This window comes from Rhinolophus ferrumequinum, chromosome 14, assembly GCF_004115265.2.
Source record: "Rhinolophus ferrumequinum isolate MPI-CBG mRhiFer1 chromosome 14, mRhiFer1_v1.p, whole genome shotgun sequence".
NCBI lineage: Eukaryota > Metazoa > Chordata > Mammalia > Chiroptera > Rhinolophidae > Rhinolophus > Rhinolophus ferrumequinum.
In genome coordinates, this window is record NC_046297.1 from 67359646 (window position 1) to 67374630 (window position 14985).

At 54.4% G+C, this 14985-nt stretch overlaps 1 protein-coding gene across 11 annotated transcripts in view; it reads right to left on the minus strand.

Annotated features, from left to right (window-relative positions):
* Positions 1 to 6463: 6463 nt before the first annotated feature.
* Positions 6464 to 14985, minus strand: part of ST3GAL1 (ST3 beta-galactoside alpha-2,3-sialyltransferase 1) — a 64860-nt gene continuing 56338 nt past the window's right edge. For all 11 annotated transcript variants that reach the window (XM_033126144.1, XM_033126142.1, XM_033126143.1 and 8 more), the window contains 5 exons: positions 14413 to 14609; positions 13170 to 13349; positions 11836 to 11881; positions 10451 to 10570; positions 6464 to 8522 (listed from right to left, as the gene is read on the minus strand). In XM_033126144.1, coding sequence (XP_032982035.1) covers positions 8349 to 8522; positions 10451 to 10570; positions 11836 to 11881; positions 13170 to 13349; positions 14413 to 14609 — 717 coding nt within the window. In that variant the 3' untranslated portion in view covers positions 6464 to 8348. The remainder of the gene's footprint in view (positions 8523 to 10450; positions 10571 to 11835; positions 11882 to 13169; positions 13350 to 14412; positions 14610 to 14985) is intronic.

A 14985-nucleotide genomic window follows, 5' to 3' on the forward strand; every position in this document is an offset into this window, starting at 1 on the left:
TTCTGACCTTATGCATGGGTGTGTGTGTGTTTTCTCACTTGGCTTTCGAACTCTTTCTGGGTCCCAACCTAATCCTGTGTGAAGAGAAATCAACCAGCCGAAGGTGGGTCCATTGCGCCCTCTGTTGGCCACCACCCATAGGGAGCCTGGTCTGCACAAAGTCGGACTGAACATTTTGGCAGCTCTGCCAGCGCAGGGCAGCCTCCACTGGGACTCATCTCCAAAGCGCTTGGGATGAGTGCTTGGAGAACAGCTGAGTGTCCTCTGTCCCCATGCTCTCGGGGATAACGGAGTTTTATCATCCTTACGCAACACTCCTGAACTCAGCACCTTACTTCTGAAGTCCTGGTTACACCCTTTCTTCCCCGGCAAGTTATTTCACTTCCTGGAGGCTGTTTCCAAAAGTCTCCTCTAGCGGGAGTAGTGTCTCTTGCCAGAATTGTTGCAAGAGGAAGTGAGACTAATGGAGGCCAAATACTGAGCCCAAATTGATGGTGTGCAAAACGGAGCCATGGTCAGTATGAATAATCTCCTACTTTTCACGGTGTTGCCTCTGGCGGCCTCCCCTCCCGCTCATTAGCCTGTGACCTTCTGCTGGCAGAGACCTCGGCTTGTCCATCTCCACATCCCCAGCTACCAGCGGGCCTCAGTACCTCTTTGTCCAATGGAATGTATGTACAGTGGTACCTTGGTTTTCTAAGGTAATCCATTCCAGAAGACCGGTCGAGTTCTGAAACGTTCGAAAACCGAGGCACAGTCTCCCCATAGAAAGTAATGCAAAATAGATTAATGCGTTCCAGACCTTTAAAAATCAACCCCTAAAACTGCAAATGTAGCATGAATTTCACGACCTAATGACACCATAGATTCACAAAATTTACGGCATTCATAAACTGAAATGTTTGTCAACCGAGACGTTCGAAAACCGAGGTACTACTGTCTACACAAAATATGTTAGTTTTCACACAGTCCCATGAGGCAGACAATCAGGAGTCATCACTCCCACTTTACAGAGAAGGTCCTTGTCTGGATCCAGGCCTTTGACTCCGGGACCTGTGGGTGCCCCGATCTAGCCACGCTCTCTCCTTGGGGGACTTAGAAAGAAAAGGAATCTTCTAGCAATCTACACCAAACAGAGCTCTCTGTTTCAGGAAAGGCAGTCCAAATGTTACGAAACAAGGAGGGGAAGGAGTTCTCAGAATTTGTGGGTGCCACAGGAACTTGAACCTGGACATCTGTGGATCGGAAGGCACCCTCAGGGCATTCAACGTTCATAGCTGTAGGCTATAGGTAAGCACCCCTTCCGGAAGGCTCCAGAAAGGATGTTCTGAACTGATTGATAGTAATCAAAACCCTTTAACGTCTCTTGTGTACCAGGAACTCTGGCAGGCATGTGGCATCACAGAGGGCTCCCAGCTCTGCAAAGAGGCGGGCTCTCTGCTCTGACTTGTGAGACACACCTGGGGCCCGTATGCCTGTGGCTGCTCTTGTCCAGCTCCCAGCAGCATGCGGGGTGAGGACCGCGTCTCTATGGGTCCACGGTGCTGTTTCTGGACTTCATGCCCCTCCACCCCAAACCTTTCTTTGCCGCACATGCCATCTGATTACAACACTTTCCCTCTTCTGATCAAGGGGACCCACGACCTTGCTCCCTGCTCTCCCTCATTCTTGGCAGACTTTGCACATGAAGTGTGATTCTAACCAAATTGTACCCTTATCCCAATGCCTTTTGTGTCCCCACGGAGCTCACACGTCGTCCCAGACCCTGGGTGTCCACTGACCCCACACATCCTCCCTTCACTTATTCTCCATCACCCGGAATGACCCCACCTTGAAGTCCACTCGTTCAGACACCTCACGCCCACAGCCTTCCAGCTCTCAACATGATGTCTGCAAATGTCCTGTGTCCTGACACCCACAGGACTCCAGCTACCCACGCTGCTGCATCGTCTCTCTGGCCTCTCCTTCTTCCCCACCAGCTTCCATCACCTTCCAATCCCTCACTTCAGCCATTCCCTTTCTAGGCTCTTCATTTCCTTGCCTCCTGGTTCTTCTCTCCCTGCACCTGGATGGTGGCTGAGCAGACGCCCTGCTCCACAGGTGGGGCACCTCTAAATTCATCAGTTCCAACCCTAGCCAGGCCCTCAATACCAGCCAACCCCTGGACTGCCTCTTCACACTCAGTCTGCCCTTGTCACCCACTTGAGACCCTTCTGGCCTGTTCTGCATCCTCCTGCCTCCCCCTGCCCTTGGCACATGACCTCCCCTGACCCCAAGGAGAAAACTAAGCTCTCAAATGACCTTATGTGGGAAACATTAATGATTGTTGAATCTAGAGAACGGACACCTGCGGTTCATACATTCTTTCAATCCTTGTGTATGTTTAAAGATCCTCATGTTGTAAAATAAAGTTAGAAACCCCCTTCTCAGGGAATCCCTTTTCGTCCCATTAGCTCTTTGTCGAACAATCAAGCATGTGTTTAGAGCAGCCTGAGGGGTGTTCCCAGGAGGACTCTCCCAGAGTTCCCCCACCAAAACCTAGGGACTTGCTTTTGCGGGGGAGTGGGGATGGCACAGAGCAGGGAGGCGTCAGCTCTTAGTTCCTGTATCCAGGCACGTACCTGGAGGTTTCCAGAGAATGCCTGTATATCCTCAGGGTTCTCTGGCCAGTTCCTTTCCCTTCATGGACTCTGGCCTGGGACCAGGTTGTGAAGGGCTCCCTTAGGCAAAGCTCTCCCACTGACGCCAGGCTGTGTCGCCACCTCCTGGCCACCTGTCCACATTGCAGCTGTGATGTGATACCAACCAGGAATGAATTTGGGGCCTCTGGGTCTCTCTCTGATGAGGTGCAGGGCTGGGAGCACGTGTTAACAATAGAAGAGATAACATTTATCTGGTGTAGTATAATCATTTAGTTCTCAACACGTTTATACAGTAGGTACTACCGCATCCCAACTTGATCCATGTGGAGAGCAGGCACAGAGAGGTTAAGTAACTTGCTCACACTCACACAGCTAATGAGGAACCCAGGCAGCCTGGCTCCAGGACACTGTTACTGTCTGCACCGTCCTGCCTCTAGGGGCTGTCTGCAGAAGGTCACCACAGAGAAACTTCTCAAATGAACTGAAGAGGCAGCAGAGTGACAGGGAGTCCTGGATCTCGAGAAGGCTTGGCATGAACTCCACCTCTGCCCTCACCTGGCTTTAATTCTGCACCTGTTCCTCATATGGAAACCCAGCACCCAATCCACTGGCCCTGCAGGGCTGTTGTGAGTTCACAACCGTGCCCAGGGAGCTGTCGTGCAGACTGTAAAGTGCCACACAAATTGGGAGGCATTATTATTTACTCCAGTTTTATATTACAGTCCCCGTACTGGGTTGGTGGATTTATTTTTAAAAATAAAATGGGAGATTTGTGCCAACTTTGGACCCAACTTGGATCCATTCATGGATGTGGCCATCTGGTGGGAGAGGGTGGACACTGATGGACCACGTTAGGCCCTGGTGACGTCTATTTCATTCAGCGAACATCTGGAGCAGCTGGCATGAATCCCCTTGGGCCTCCTGACATGCTTTTATTGTGGACTTCACGTCCCTTCTCACAGTTGGTAGCGGTGCCCATTTCACAGATGAGTAAGCTGAGGTTCAGATAGGTTAGGTAACTCCCTGCAGTCACACAGCAGGGAGAGGCACAGCTGTGTCTGAGGAGAGGCTACCGCTGCCTCGCTGGAACCTCTGGGTACTTGGTCGGGGCGGATGCTAACAGGATGCCCTCAGGAGGCAAAGCGTTGCCCCTTTTTAGGACTGAAAACACCTCCTGAATGGAAATTGCGAGGGGCACCATGGCATGGCCTTCCCAGAAAAACGACAGACACATCCAAACGATAAAATAGCTCTTTTTATTCACTTTGATTCAGATCACTGGAAATGTTCAACAATAAATAAAATTAAGCAGAGGCTGAGGAAGGCGACTCTTGCTAACTTCATTCAAAATGCAACCAGATTAATGCTCAGCTGCAAAACACAGGAGCAAGGCTGGGGGGTGGAGGGTGAGGGGGAAGGAAAAAACAAATTTTAAAACACCACCAACCAACCAAAACAGATTGCAAAGAAGAAAAAGTGCTCAGGAAGCTTTGGCTTTGACGTGAATTCAGTGAAATGTTAGCTCATGTGGGCACCGTCCTGGGGGGCGGGGTTCCTGACGCAGGCCTGCCTTAAAGCTGGCGTCTGGCTCAGGGTCCTGGACAGGGGGACCACAAATGGCAGTTCTGGTCTATGACCGAAGCTAGCTGTGCAACACGAGTCTGGATCTGGAAGCTGGTGGGCTGCCTGTAGGAAGCGCAGGGCTCTTTCGTAAGAAAAAAAGTTACTAATACTCTGATGTTGATAAAATGCCTGCTGTTTCTCCTAAGCCCTCTTTTCCTTGCACAGAGGTGTCACATAGCACTCCAGGGATCAGGGAGCTGGTGTTTTCATGAGAAATAAGAGCAGGAAAGGTGACTCCATCTCAAAACTTAGCCCACATGCCTGAGGAGGCTGACCGGCTGGTGGTCTATGGCATGTTTGCTGCAACCAGACGTCCACAATGGACATGATGGCGCCCGTGCTCTTTGGAAGGGAGAGGACAGCTGTTGGTTCCTGACAGCCCATGGCCGGCCACCAGTCATCTTAAATTGGACAGCAGTGAGCCAGGGCTTTGGCTTCCTTGGGAAACTGTTTCTGTCACAACCAGGTAAGGGACACTGAGTTGACAAATGAGGCAGGTAAGCTTTGGAGAGGTTAGGAGACTTCCTTGTTTTCCATTTTGTTCGTGTTCGGGCTGCTTTGAAGAGAACGGGTAAAGCAAACATCACAGCTCTAAATGCTCTCCGATCCTATTCTGCCTATGACCCAGAGGCCCAGTTCTCGTAGAGGTAGGATTGGCGTCTTGCTGTTCCTTCTGGCCACCACCACAGAGGCTGGGATGCCATCAAGCCTCCAGACCCGCCCTTCTCCATCTGCAATGCCCTTCCCATCGGCTTGTCTGGCTCCCCCATTTTAGGTCCTTTATCTGGCTTCTCCCACTACGCCCACCCCATGTGGCTTGCTGGGCAGTAACTGAGGAAGCCAGGTTTTCAAAGGGCATCGATACGAGAACTTTCTTCTCTGCCTCCGATTGCTCCTGCAGCCGGAGGCGACGAACCCACCCCCTTTCTCTTCCACCAGGTGGTTGAGGATGGAGGTCCCGGGGTTGTGGATGCAGGTGTGGGTTTTGCTGCTGGTGGCGCCTGCTCCTGGCTCACTGAGGGGGACCTGAACCCCGGAATGCTGCTGAGATCGCTCTCCCTCATCGACCTGGCCTCTTCAGCTTCAGGCTCAGCACTGTTTGCTGCAGGTAGAGATGCCTCTGCTCCCTGCTGGAGCCCAGGGCTGGTCCCCAAGCTCTCTGCCTGTGCAATGGAGGAGCCCTGGGCTGCAATCCAGGGGCCCGAGGGAGCCCAGCTGTGTGTGGTGGACATGCCAGAGTCTCCTTGTTCTCTGGCCAACACACGCCCAATGCCCTGTGGGAAACTGTTACCCGATTTTCAGCCACCCTTACCCCAGGTATGGATCCTCATTGGCTTCAGTCAATTGGTGCATTTAATCCCAGCTACAATGACTGGACTTCTTTTTTCCCAGTTAAGTCCCCTTTGCTAAGCCAGTGAGACACAGAGAGTGCCTGCTCGGGCTATGAGTGCAATGTTGTCTCCTCCACTGGAGGGATGAGAAGGTAGAGACTACAGCTTGCCTGGGCTCCTGTGTGCAGCCTGAGGAGGCAGCTCGGTGGCAAGACAGCAAAGTCTGAAGCCTACACCCAGTGACTGCTTTGAGATGCAGGATGGAACCTAGCTGGGAAAGTTCACCTCTGGACGTTTTAAACCCAGAGCCAGAAACATCCTATTTTTGCTCAAAATGTTGGACTTGTGCTGTCACAACTGGTTCACTTTTGCAAATTACTTCCCTTCTCTGGGCCTTGCTTTTCTCATCTGTAAAATGGGAGAGTTGGATATTCTGAGGGCTGAAAGACATCCCACAGCTTGAACAGCCTAGTGGGAGGGAGAAAGAGATGGGAGAGGGCCCAGATGGCCAACCGAGGCAGCGTGCAGCTCAGCTGGGGACACTTCCTCCCTGTGAAGACCTGCTCTGACTCAGCAAAGCCCAGAAGCTCTGATTGCTCGCTCTGAACCTGACCTGCCTGAACAGACTCAGCTTGCAAGAAAATTAGAGTGTGCATGAGTCAGTCCACATTGCTTCCTGTCTCCGTGCCCATTTTTCTCAAGGTCTGCCCCTGGATTAATCAGCCAGCCACCAGATGCTTGTTGAGTTCCTCAACTCAAGTTCTGCCATGAGCTCTGTCCTTCTAGGATTTGACTTCACAACAATTTACAAGACTTTATCAGTGAACAGGGTCTTAGGTTTGGGAGGATTTTAAAGCTGGAACAGGATTTTTTTTAACACTTTCTGGATTCTGAATCTTTGAGAATCTAATAAAAGCTATGGAACCTTTCCCCAGGAAAATGCTCATATGTACAGACAAGGAAAAATTAAACATGGCATGCAATTTCCCGGGACTCTTATGAGCTGCCAGACACCACCTGTGGCCCCTGAGCACCCACAATTCCATCTGCCCCCCATTTGCATATGGAGAAACTGAGGCCAGAGAGAGCAGGGCTGACCAGAGCACTACAGGGAGCAGAGGTCGCAGACCCTGGCAGCCTTCACACCCCACCAGGAGCCTGTCACAACTCCTCAAAGCAGCAGCGGCCTTTTGGGAAAAGCTGTCAACAGGAAAAGTGGTTTTTTCTGATTAAATGTCAGTAACTGGAGCCAACCATCCACGTCCTCCTTTGCCTGTGACTCCACTCCCCACCTGGCCCTAAGGTTTTCGGAGAGTCGTAGCCTGAGACTGAATCCAAGTTCACAAGGTAAACAAAGGAAGGAGGGGCTGAAAGGAGGTACAGGGCGTTCCACAAACCCACCCACCTGCCACCCCAGGATCTGCCCTTCAATGAGCCCCCGAGCCCTAGGTACTGCCAACCCCCGAGTCTGAGGATTCCTATAAGGCTTGTGTTAAGCTCCCCACTCCCCAGCTGCCAGGTGGGGCAGGAGCTAACTTAATTAGCATCCCGGAACCAGCAATAGAGTGAGAAAGTGCACACGATGTCAGCTGAATTCAACAACAGAAAAATCAATAAATAATCAGAAAGGTGAACGAGGAAGAGTGAGAGGATGAGGTATGACTTCTCCCGCTCTGACAGTCACATTCCTCGGATGGTCCCCAAACCCTCCGGACACCATGCAGGTGGCCAGTGGCAGGGACGGGGCCCAGAGCATGGGCTTGGAAGGTTACAGGCACCAAATCCAATAGTCTGTGACAATAAGAGTGACGTTCCATGGCTCATGAGCCTCTGAGAGGCGTTGAGTGTCATCCGAGCTTTGTTCCAAGTCAGGAGCTGGCTCAGGAAACTACAAAAGATGTCCCCAGCTTTGAAGCAAGGAGGGCCGTTGCCAGGGGTCCCTTTTCCCAAACCGGGCCTTTTGCCTCCTTTCAGCCAATGCATGCATTTCTCCCCCAATACGAAGGCACATGGAAGTAGTCAGATCTGCTCTCAGCCATAATTTTCACCACAAGGATTGATGACTCAAGAGCATATCAGCTTGGGAAGAAGACGTCTGCTGGAGTCAGAAACCTTGCCAGCATGACGACCTTAGGGTGGGGAGCTTCTCCTGGCTACCACACACGAGCTTTGGGAAGAAACGGAGAGATGGGCGTGTCACACCACGTGACAGGCCAGGTGTCGTGCAAAGAAAGGCGTCACCTCGTCCCCAGGGCTGGCATGGGCCACGTGGCCCTGCCCTGGAGGCCCTCCTCACTCAGAAACGTCCCAGCGAGAACCGGGTTGGGAGTTAGCCCCGGGCTCCTCGGCAGAAGGACGTCTCTGCCCATTTTCCCTGGGAAACTGTCCTTTCCTTTACAACATTGGGAGTCTTCAGTATCTGCTGCCCCACGGCCTCCAAAGTCCAGATGACCTATGTGCTTGGAGAATGGACCTTTCCCGCATCTCCCCACCTTCCCTCAGCCCTGGGACGGCACTGAGCGTGTCTTCCCACCCACGCCAGTTCTGTGATTTGCTCTAAAACCCTGGCAAGGCTTGGTGACCTTGCTGAGTAGATGTTGTCAAATGTTGGGATGCAAGAGGCTGAGAGGGGCACCTGGGCACACCCCTGAGGCTGGCCCTGGAAGCTCGCGGAAGGTGACAGCTCCGACGAGAAGCTGGGGCTGACACGAGAGGTGTGCTCCGGTACAGCCGTCCTGAACCCTTTGCAGCGTCATCTCCCCTTGAATATCCGGATTTTGTTGATGGACTCCAAGGTGGCTGTCACATTGGACTCAAAGTCTCCATCGTGCACCCCAGTCTTGCGGAAAGCCCCCGCTGATGGGTTGTTCTCCCAGTAGTGGTGCCAGTTCCCTTTGCTGTCTGCCCCGAAGCCATACAAGTCCACCTACGGGGGTGAAGCAAAGGTGAGACCAGACATCAGGGCAACAGGTAGGACCTTGAAGAAAGGGAGCCTGCAGGCATTCCCAGAATCTGTGAACACCATTTCCAAGGACTCCCAGAAACCCTTCTCTAGGTTTCTGGAACTCTCAAAGGCTTGGTGAGGCCGAAACTGAGTTAAGTAAAAGTCTAATGTTGATGGCACAGTGGGAAGCTACGGCACGTGAGTGGCTGCGAAGGTGCTGGATCTCACCTCTGGGGCAGGTATAGCCTCCTCTCTAAGGCTTGAGGAGCTAGGGAGGGAGAGCATGGAATGGAGTGGAGAGTGGTGCTCTGACGCCCAGCAGGCTGCCGCACACCCCAGCTCTGCCACTGGCCGGCAGATCCTGCAAGAGGCAGATCCCTTCTCTGGGCCTCACTTTCCTCATCTGGAAAATGGGGCCAAGAGTAATGTCTCCAGCGAGGCAGATGATAGGAGCTGATTCTTTTCTTCCCTTAGGCTGATATTTATCTGGTCCAGGGGCCCTCGTTGGGCAGTTAGTGGGGGCCTTTCTTACATGTGACACACATTTACTGAGCGTTTATTCGGAGCCAAGCACTGCACTAAATACATCAGAGTCCAGACAGACGCCTTTTTCAGGGCCACCTGGGTGGGTGCTGGGCAAATTGGGGACACAGGAGTCAGGCCTCGGCCCTCGGCACTTATAATTCATGTCAAGCACCAGCTGAGTGGCCCATGAGGGACAGGGCTAATATCAGGGCCCAGAGGAGGGAGGGACTAATGACCGAGAGGTCAGAGAGAGCTAGGCCGAGCAGACGACATTGGAGTCTTGGAAAATGAGTCGAAGATGGTTAAGAAGGGACACAGGGAGGGGCTTCCAGGGAGAGAAATGCTTTCTGGGCTGCAGAGTGCAGGACCTATGTGAGGTGTGGGGACAGACTAGGGGCAGGGGACGGCTCTGTGGCAAGTGCAGCTCGTTCAGTCAGTGCCGGCGTGGACATGGGCTGCCCCAGAGCAGGAGGGAGGAGGTGGAGCAGCCTATCTGAGGCGGAACCGCCCCATGGGGTCCGTGACCAGTTGGCTGGAGGGGTCAGGGGGAGGGGTAGGAGGAGAGGGAGAGATGGATTCTGGGAGGGAAAACCCAGGTTTCTGGCTAAGAGACAGGGATGGTGACAGAACAAGCGAGGCTGGGATGGTGGACATGCCTGGCAACCTCGACCCCTCCCTGAGATTTCTAACCATGAGTCCGGCCGGGTGGGGGTGGGGATGGGCTGCACGTGAGAAGCAAAGACAGCTCGGTGCCCTGCCTGAACCCGGGGCCAGGGAGGGCGTGAAGGGCCCTGCGGCCCGTCTCCTGCTCCTCTGCCCAGGGCGGCAGTGGACACTCCAGGGCACGGATGGAAACCTGGCCCCGCCTGGCAGAAGGCGAGGCCAGTCCACGAGGGGCAACACACACCTCCCAAGGTCACTGGTTCTCAGTTTGGGTGGACAGTGGAACCCCTGGTGCCTGGTTCTCTCTCTCAGAAATTCTAGTGAAAGTAGGCCCGGGGTGTGGCCTGGATGCTGAGATTTATGAGGATTCTAAGGAGCCACCGAGAGAGAAACGACAGCCTTGTACAAGACTCCTATTGTGATCTGCTCCTTTATTTTGCCCCTAAGTCTGAGCTTCTACCCATTGGTCCTGGCTCGGCCTTACACAGAACCCTGAGAACTTTCTGGCAGAACACCACTATGGCTCCTTAAAGCACCGTGTGGAAGAGACCCACCGTGGAGATAAGGAATCGGAGCTTCCAGCGGGGTGGGCTACGCGGGGGCCTGGGGTCAGGATGGAGGCCAGCCTGACCCCAGATGCTCTCCCCGCCTCCCTTGGGAACATGGAGGGAGAAGCCCTGGTCCCCAGGGAGGCGGCGTGGGCACAGCGGAGGGTGGCATACCTCATCACAGATGTGCAGGGAGAAGATGACCGAGAGGATGCCGGTGGACGGGTACCGCCCATGGCCCTTCAGCCAGCTGTCGAAGACGTACTTGATGAAGGCCGGGTGATATATCAGGATCTGCGGGAGGGGAACACGTGGGAGGCGGCGGGTGAAGGAGACCACACTCCTACCTCTTGGGGGCTATACCGGCGAACGGACCTAATACCCCTGCACTCGTGCGGCTTATGCTCTCGTGGGAAAAGACGGACAGTGACCTAAATCATCAAGAGACAGGAGATGCTAGAAAAGGAACTACGGGCCTATGGAGAGAAATGGAGCTGAGAAAGGTGATCAAGCCCTGCTGTGAGACGGCTCCCTGAGAGGGTGACACCTGGATAACAATCAAATACGGCCAGGGAGTGAGATGTGAGGCTTTAGGAGGAGGTTGCAGGGAACAGCATGAGGTGGGGACAAGGACACCGCTGTCACTGCAGGGGACGCAGGTACTGAGCCACCCGCTCCACCTGGTGTGGGCCGGAATGATCTCCAGTCCATGAAGTGAATCCGTGTGTAGCTTTCCCTCTCCTCATGTTACAGGTGAGGAAACCGAGGCTCAGAGAGGCTTAGCAACGTGCTCCATGTCACACAGCCAGCAGTGGCAGAGCTGGGGGTGTCCTGGTATCAGGGGTGGACTTGGTCCTACCACCCACAGCTGCCTCGAGGACAGCAAGGGGACTGCTCAGGCAGCAGAGATTGGGCACGTGCAGGGAGCCTAACCCAGCCCCTGGGAAAGGACTGGAGGGGGATGATACACGATGCAGGTGAACTCTTCAGCTCTCAGCCTGGTTTCAAGACTGGCTCTCTGAGCGGCTGTCCCTTCCACTGGCTCAGCCCTGCGGGGTCACATGTGGCTTCTCCTCTGGGCAGTGTGGCCCCCCCACAAAAGGCAGGTGCTGGAAGCACGAGGAGGACTCATTTCCAGTATCATCAGAAACTAGCTGTGGGTCCCCATACCAGGGCCCACTGGGAAGATGGAACTATGGAGACGCAGGTGAGCTCTGGCTTTGAGATGCTCACGTGGTTGGTTCTCAAGCTGCAGCCACATCAGCAGCCCTGGAGGCCTTCTAAGAACCCAGGGTCTCTGATTCAGTGGGGAAGGGCTGGATCCGTGACAGTCTCCCAGGTGACGCTGTGATCTGGGGACCCCCTTGGAGAAACCTTCCCAGTGTTGGTCTGTCCAGCAGGGACACCCAGTGGGGGCTACGGCCTCCACCAGCCCGGGGGCCCAGAGACTCTCGGCCCCACATGCTGGCACAGCAGGACTCGAGGCTCTCTCTACCGCCTTGCAGAGCCTCATAAATGAACTGGAGTTCGGGGGACAAGCACCCTGAGCCTCCACTCACCTTATTCTTTTGCACTTTGATCTTCTTGGGGACAGGAACGTAGGTGCTGCGGGAGGAGAGAGCAGGTGGTTAATGTGGGGAGGGGACGGGGCTGCCTACAGGCAGCTCTGGGAGCAGCACTGCAGAGGGAGGGAGGGTGAGGCAGGGGAGGCACACGCCTTCTCAGGGGAACCGCCTCCTGCTGCAGTGGCCTGTTCTAGACACCAGAGGGCGATCTTGGCTAATTTGAGGACCTGCTGTTTTTGTGCCTTCTCCCGGGGACATTAAGAAGAGGGACTTGCTCCAAGCCCTCCACACATCCTGAAGGAGCACAGTGGGGGCCAGAGCATCCACCTCCACTGACGGGGTGCTGGCTGATGAGGTCCACACTTGTTCCCTATTCATCTGCAAGGCTCTATGTGCCCCCGAGATAAATGGTCACCTGGTGCAACTCATGCTCCAGAGCCCGTGGGACCAGGTGGAAGGAGAGGGCAGCTGAGCGCAGGCCGCCGGGATCCTCCCTGCCCAAGCCAGCTTCCCTCACTGCCCTTCTCCTGAGAGTGCAGCTCCCAGTTTCCTGCACCCCAATCCTAACGGGGCCTCAGACAAGGAGACTCAGGGCGGTCTGGATTGAAGCCACTTCTCTTCAGGAAGAGTAGGGACTGAGGAATCGGACCCAGGTGCAAGCACGGCTCTGTGTACAGTCTAGCCTTGGGTGCGATGCCAGGCAAAGCCTCAGGGTCCTCCCTGGGAGGACGGAGGTATAATAACGACTACGGTGAGAACTGTCGGACGACATGTGCTCAGAGCCAAGTGCGGTGCCCAGAACAAAACAGACGCGCGGGAGGTGTGAGCTTTCCCAGTCCCACATGATTGGTGACTCAAGCAGAGCTGATGTGCTCACCACCGCGTCTCCCCACCTGCCCCCACCCCAACCAGGGCCATTTGTAGTTTGAGAAGCAGGGGGCTGTCGTCATTAGGAGCAATGCAGAGCGAAGAAGGGGTCGGAACTGACGTGCTCAGTCCTCTCCGGTGGGGCCCCCTCCCAGGAATTTCCAGGGTGCCCGGGGAAGCACACCGCAGTGGTCCATTTGGGGGTCTTGAGGAGGAGGAAGGCTGGGGCCCCGGGTGTGTTAAAAGTGATGGGAGGTGAGGGGCCAGGGAGAGCGGACAGTCAGCTGTGGGGCTCGCTTGTGCGTTCCAGGACAACGTATGAGGAGGGGTGCACTGTCGGGGAGGAAGGCTGTGGTGCAGGGAACAGCATGGTGGGGGGCCGGGAGGCACCCACGCAGCAAGGAGAGGCAGTGAGGGGCCAGGCTAAGGACACTCCATCCAGACACCCCGAGGGGACTTACTGAGTGATGGTGCCCGTGGTGACGGCACTGATCACCCACTGCAGGTCCAGGGTCTTGAAGGGCACCAGAATCATGCTGACGTTCTCTGCCAGGTCCCTGAAGCTCTCAGGGTACACGAGATGGTGGGTGGTCTTACTTCCCACGTCGGCCTCAAAGCCCACGGTGGGGGCCTTGTTCATCCTGGGAGGAGAGGGAAGAGAAGAACACACATCGTATCCATGGCCCCCGATTCTGGGAGTCAGATTTAGCTCCGCCAGCCTGCGGTGTGACCTCAGACCAACGCCCTCCTTCCTCTAGTTTCCTCATCTGTAAAACGGAGACAGTGAAGATGCAGCTCAAAGGCTTTTGCTATTTTGTCCTCTTCTATTATCTCAAGCGAGCCTAACCCTCGTTGCCCCTGATGACCTACTATGGGTGAGGCACTGCCGTGGCCAAGTGACGTAGCTCATTGAAGGTTAATGGGATCCGTGACCAGGAGGTACTTTGTGGTCCTATTTCATGGCCGGAGAAATCTGAGTGTCAAAGAATACGTCCCAGGACAGAGTGCTGCCACGTGGCAGCTTGGAGGTCAAGTCTGCTGACCCAGAACCTGACTCTTTCCCCTCACCATGGATGTTCCTATTCATTGAACTCCAGGGAGGCTGAGGCTCCAAGAGGCCAGCTGAGTGCTCTTAGAACAAAGTCAGAGGTCACAGAAGCAGCAGAAGATTTTAGAAGGTGCCTGGGGATCACTAGCCCCACTCTGGGGCACTTGTGACTCTGGGTCGAGTGAACGGTACGGTGGAGATTACCAGAAACCCAGGGGGGACACGGGACATCTTCCTGGAATATCTGTTTTATGTGGTGATAGGAAAATATGTTTTACGTTAAAAGCATTTAGTTATATTATGGCCTAGATTGCAAAATGGGATGGATTTTAAAGACTAAACGAGAATCTTCAAATTAATCTTGCCGTCTCGCCAGGCTTCTCGGTGCCAAGCTCCCTGCCTACCGGGGTCATTCCATGTACAGTTTCCTTTCTGTATCCAGAGAGGCAGGCACTTAACGTCCACCTCCATCCTGCACAGCACCGGTGGAGAAACAGGCCAGAGGGTGCAGTGAGAGGCCTGGGGTCTCCAGGTACGTCTGTAAGTAATAGGGCTGGAAACGTGACATCCTGCCCCTGAGCTAAGATGCCACCTTCAGCTGTACACGGTCCCTGGGTTCCGCAGTGTGGGCCTGGGAGGAGAGTCCGGGCACTCACCTTAGCACAAAGTCATGGCTGTCAATCTGAGGCCCGTACCAGGACTCCTTCAGGTTGCCTGAGTTGCCCACCACGGCACAGCGCCGACAGCCCACGGACTTCTTCTCCAGCAGGGGGTCCATGTTCCCAGGGACCACTTGGAACAGCTCCTTGATGGTGTCATTCAAGTTACTGGGCTGCTTCTCCCGCTGCAGCCTCTGTGGGCAGAGAACAGAAGGACACAGGTTAGCCTGGCTGTGCTGCCTCTGGCTGGGGGGGCTCTGCCACCCCGCTGTTGGGCCCCAAATGTGAGAGATGGATGGACTTACAAAATGTGGAGTATATACACAATGGAATAGCATTCTGCCATAAAAAAAAAAGGAAAAATTTGATATCTGCTACAGCATGGATGGACCGTGAAAACATTATGCTGAGTGAAATAAGCCAGACACAGAAGGACAGATACTGTATGATTCCCTTTGTATGAGGTACCCAGAGAAATCAAATTCAGAGACAGAAATTAGAGGGGTGGATGCCAGGGCTGGAAGGGGAGGGGAGGGGAGTTACACACAGAGCGTTTGGGGGGATGATGAA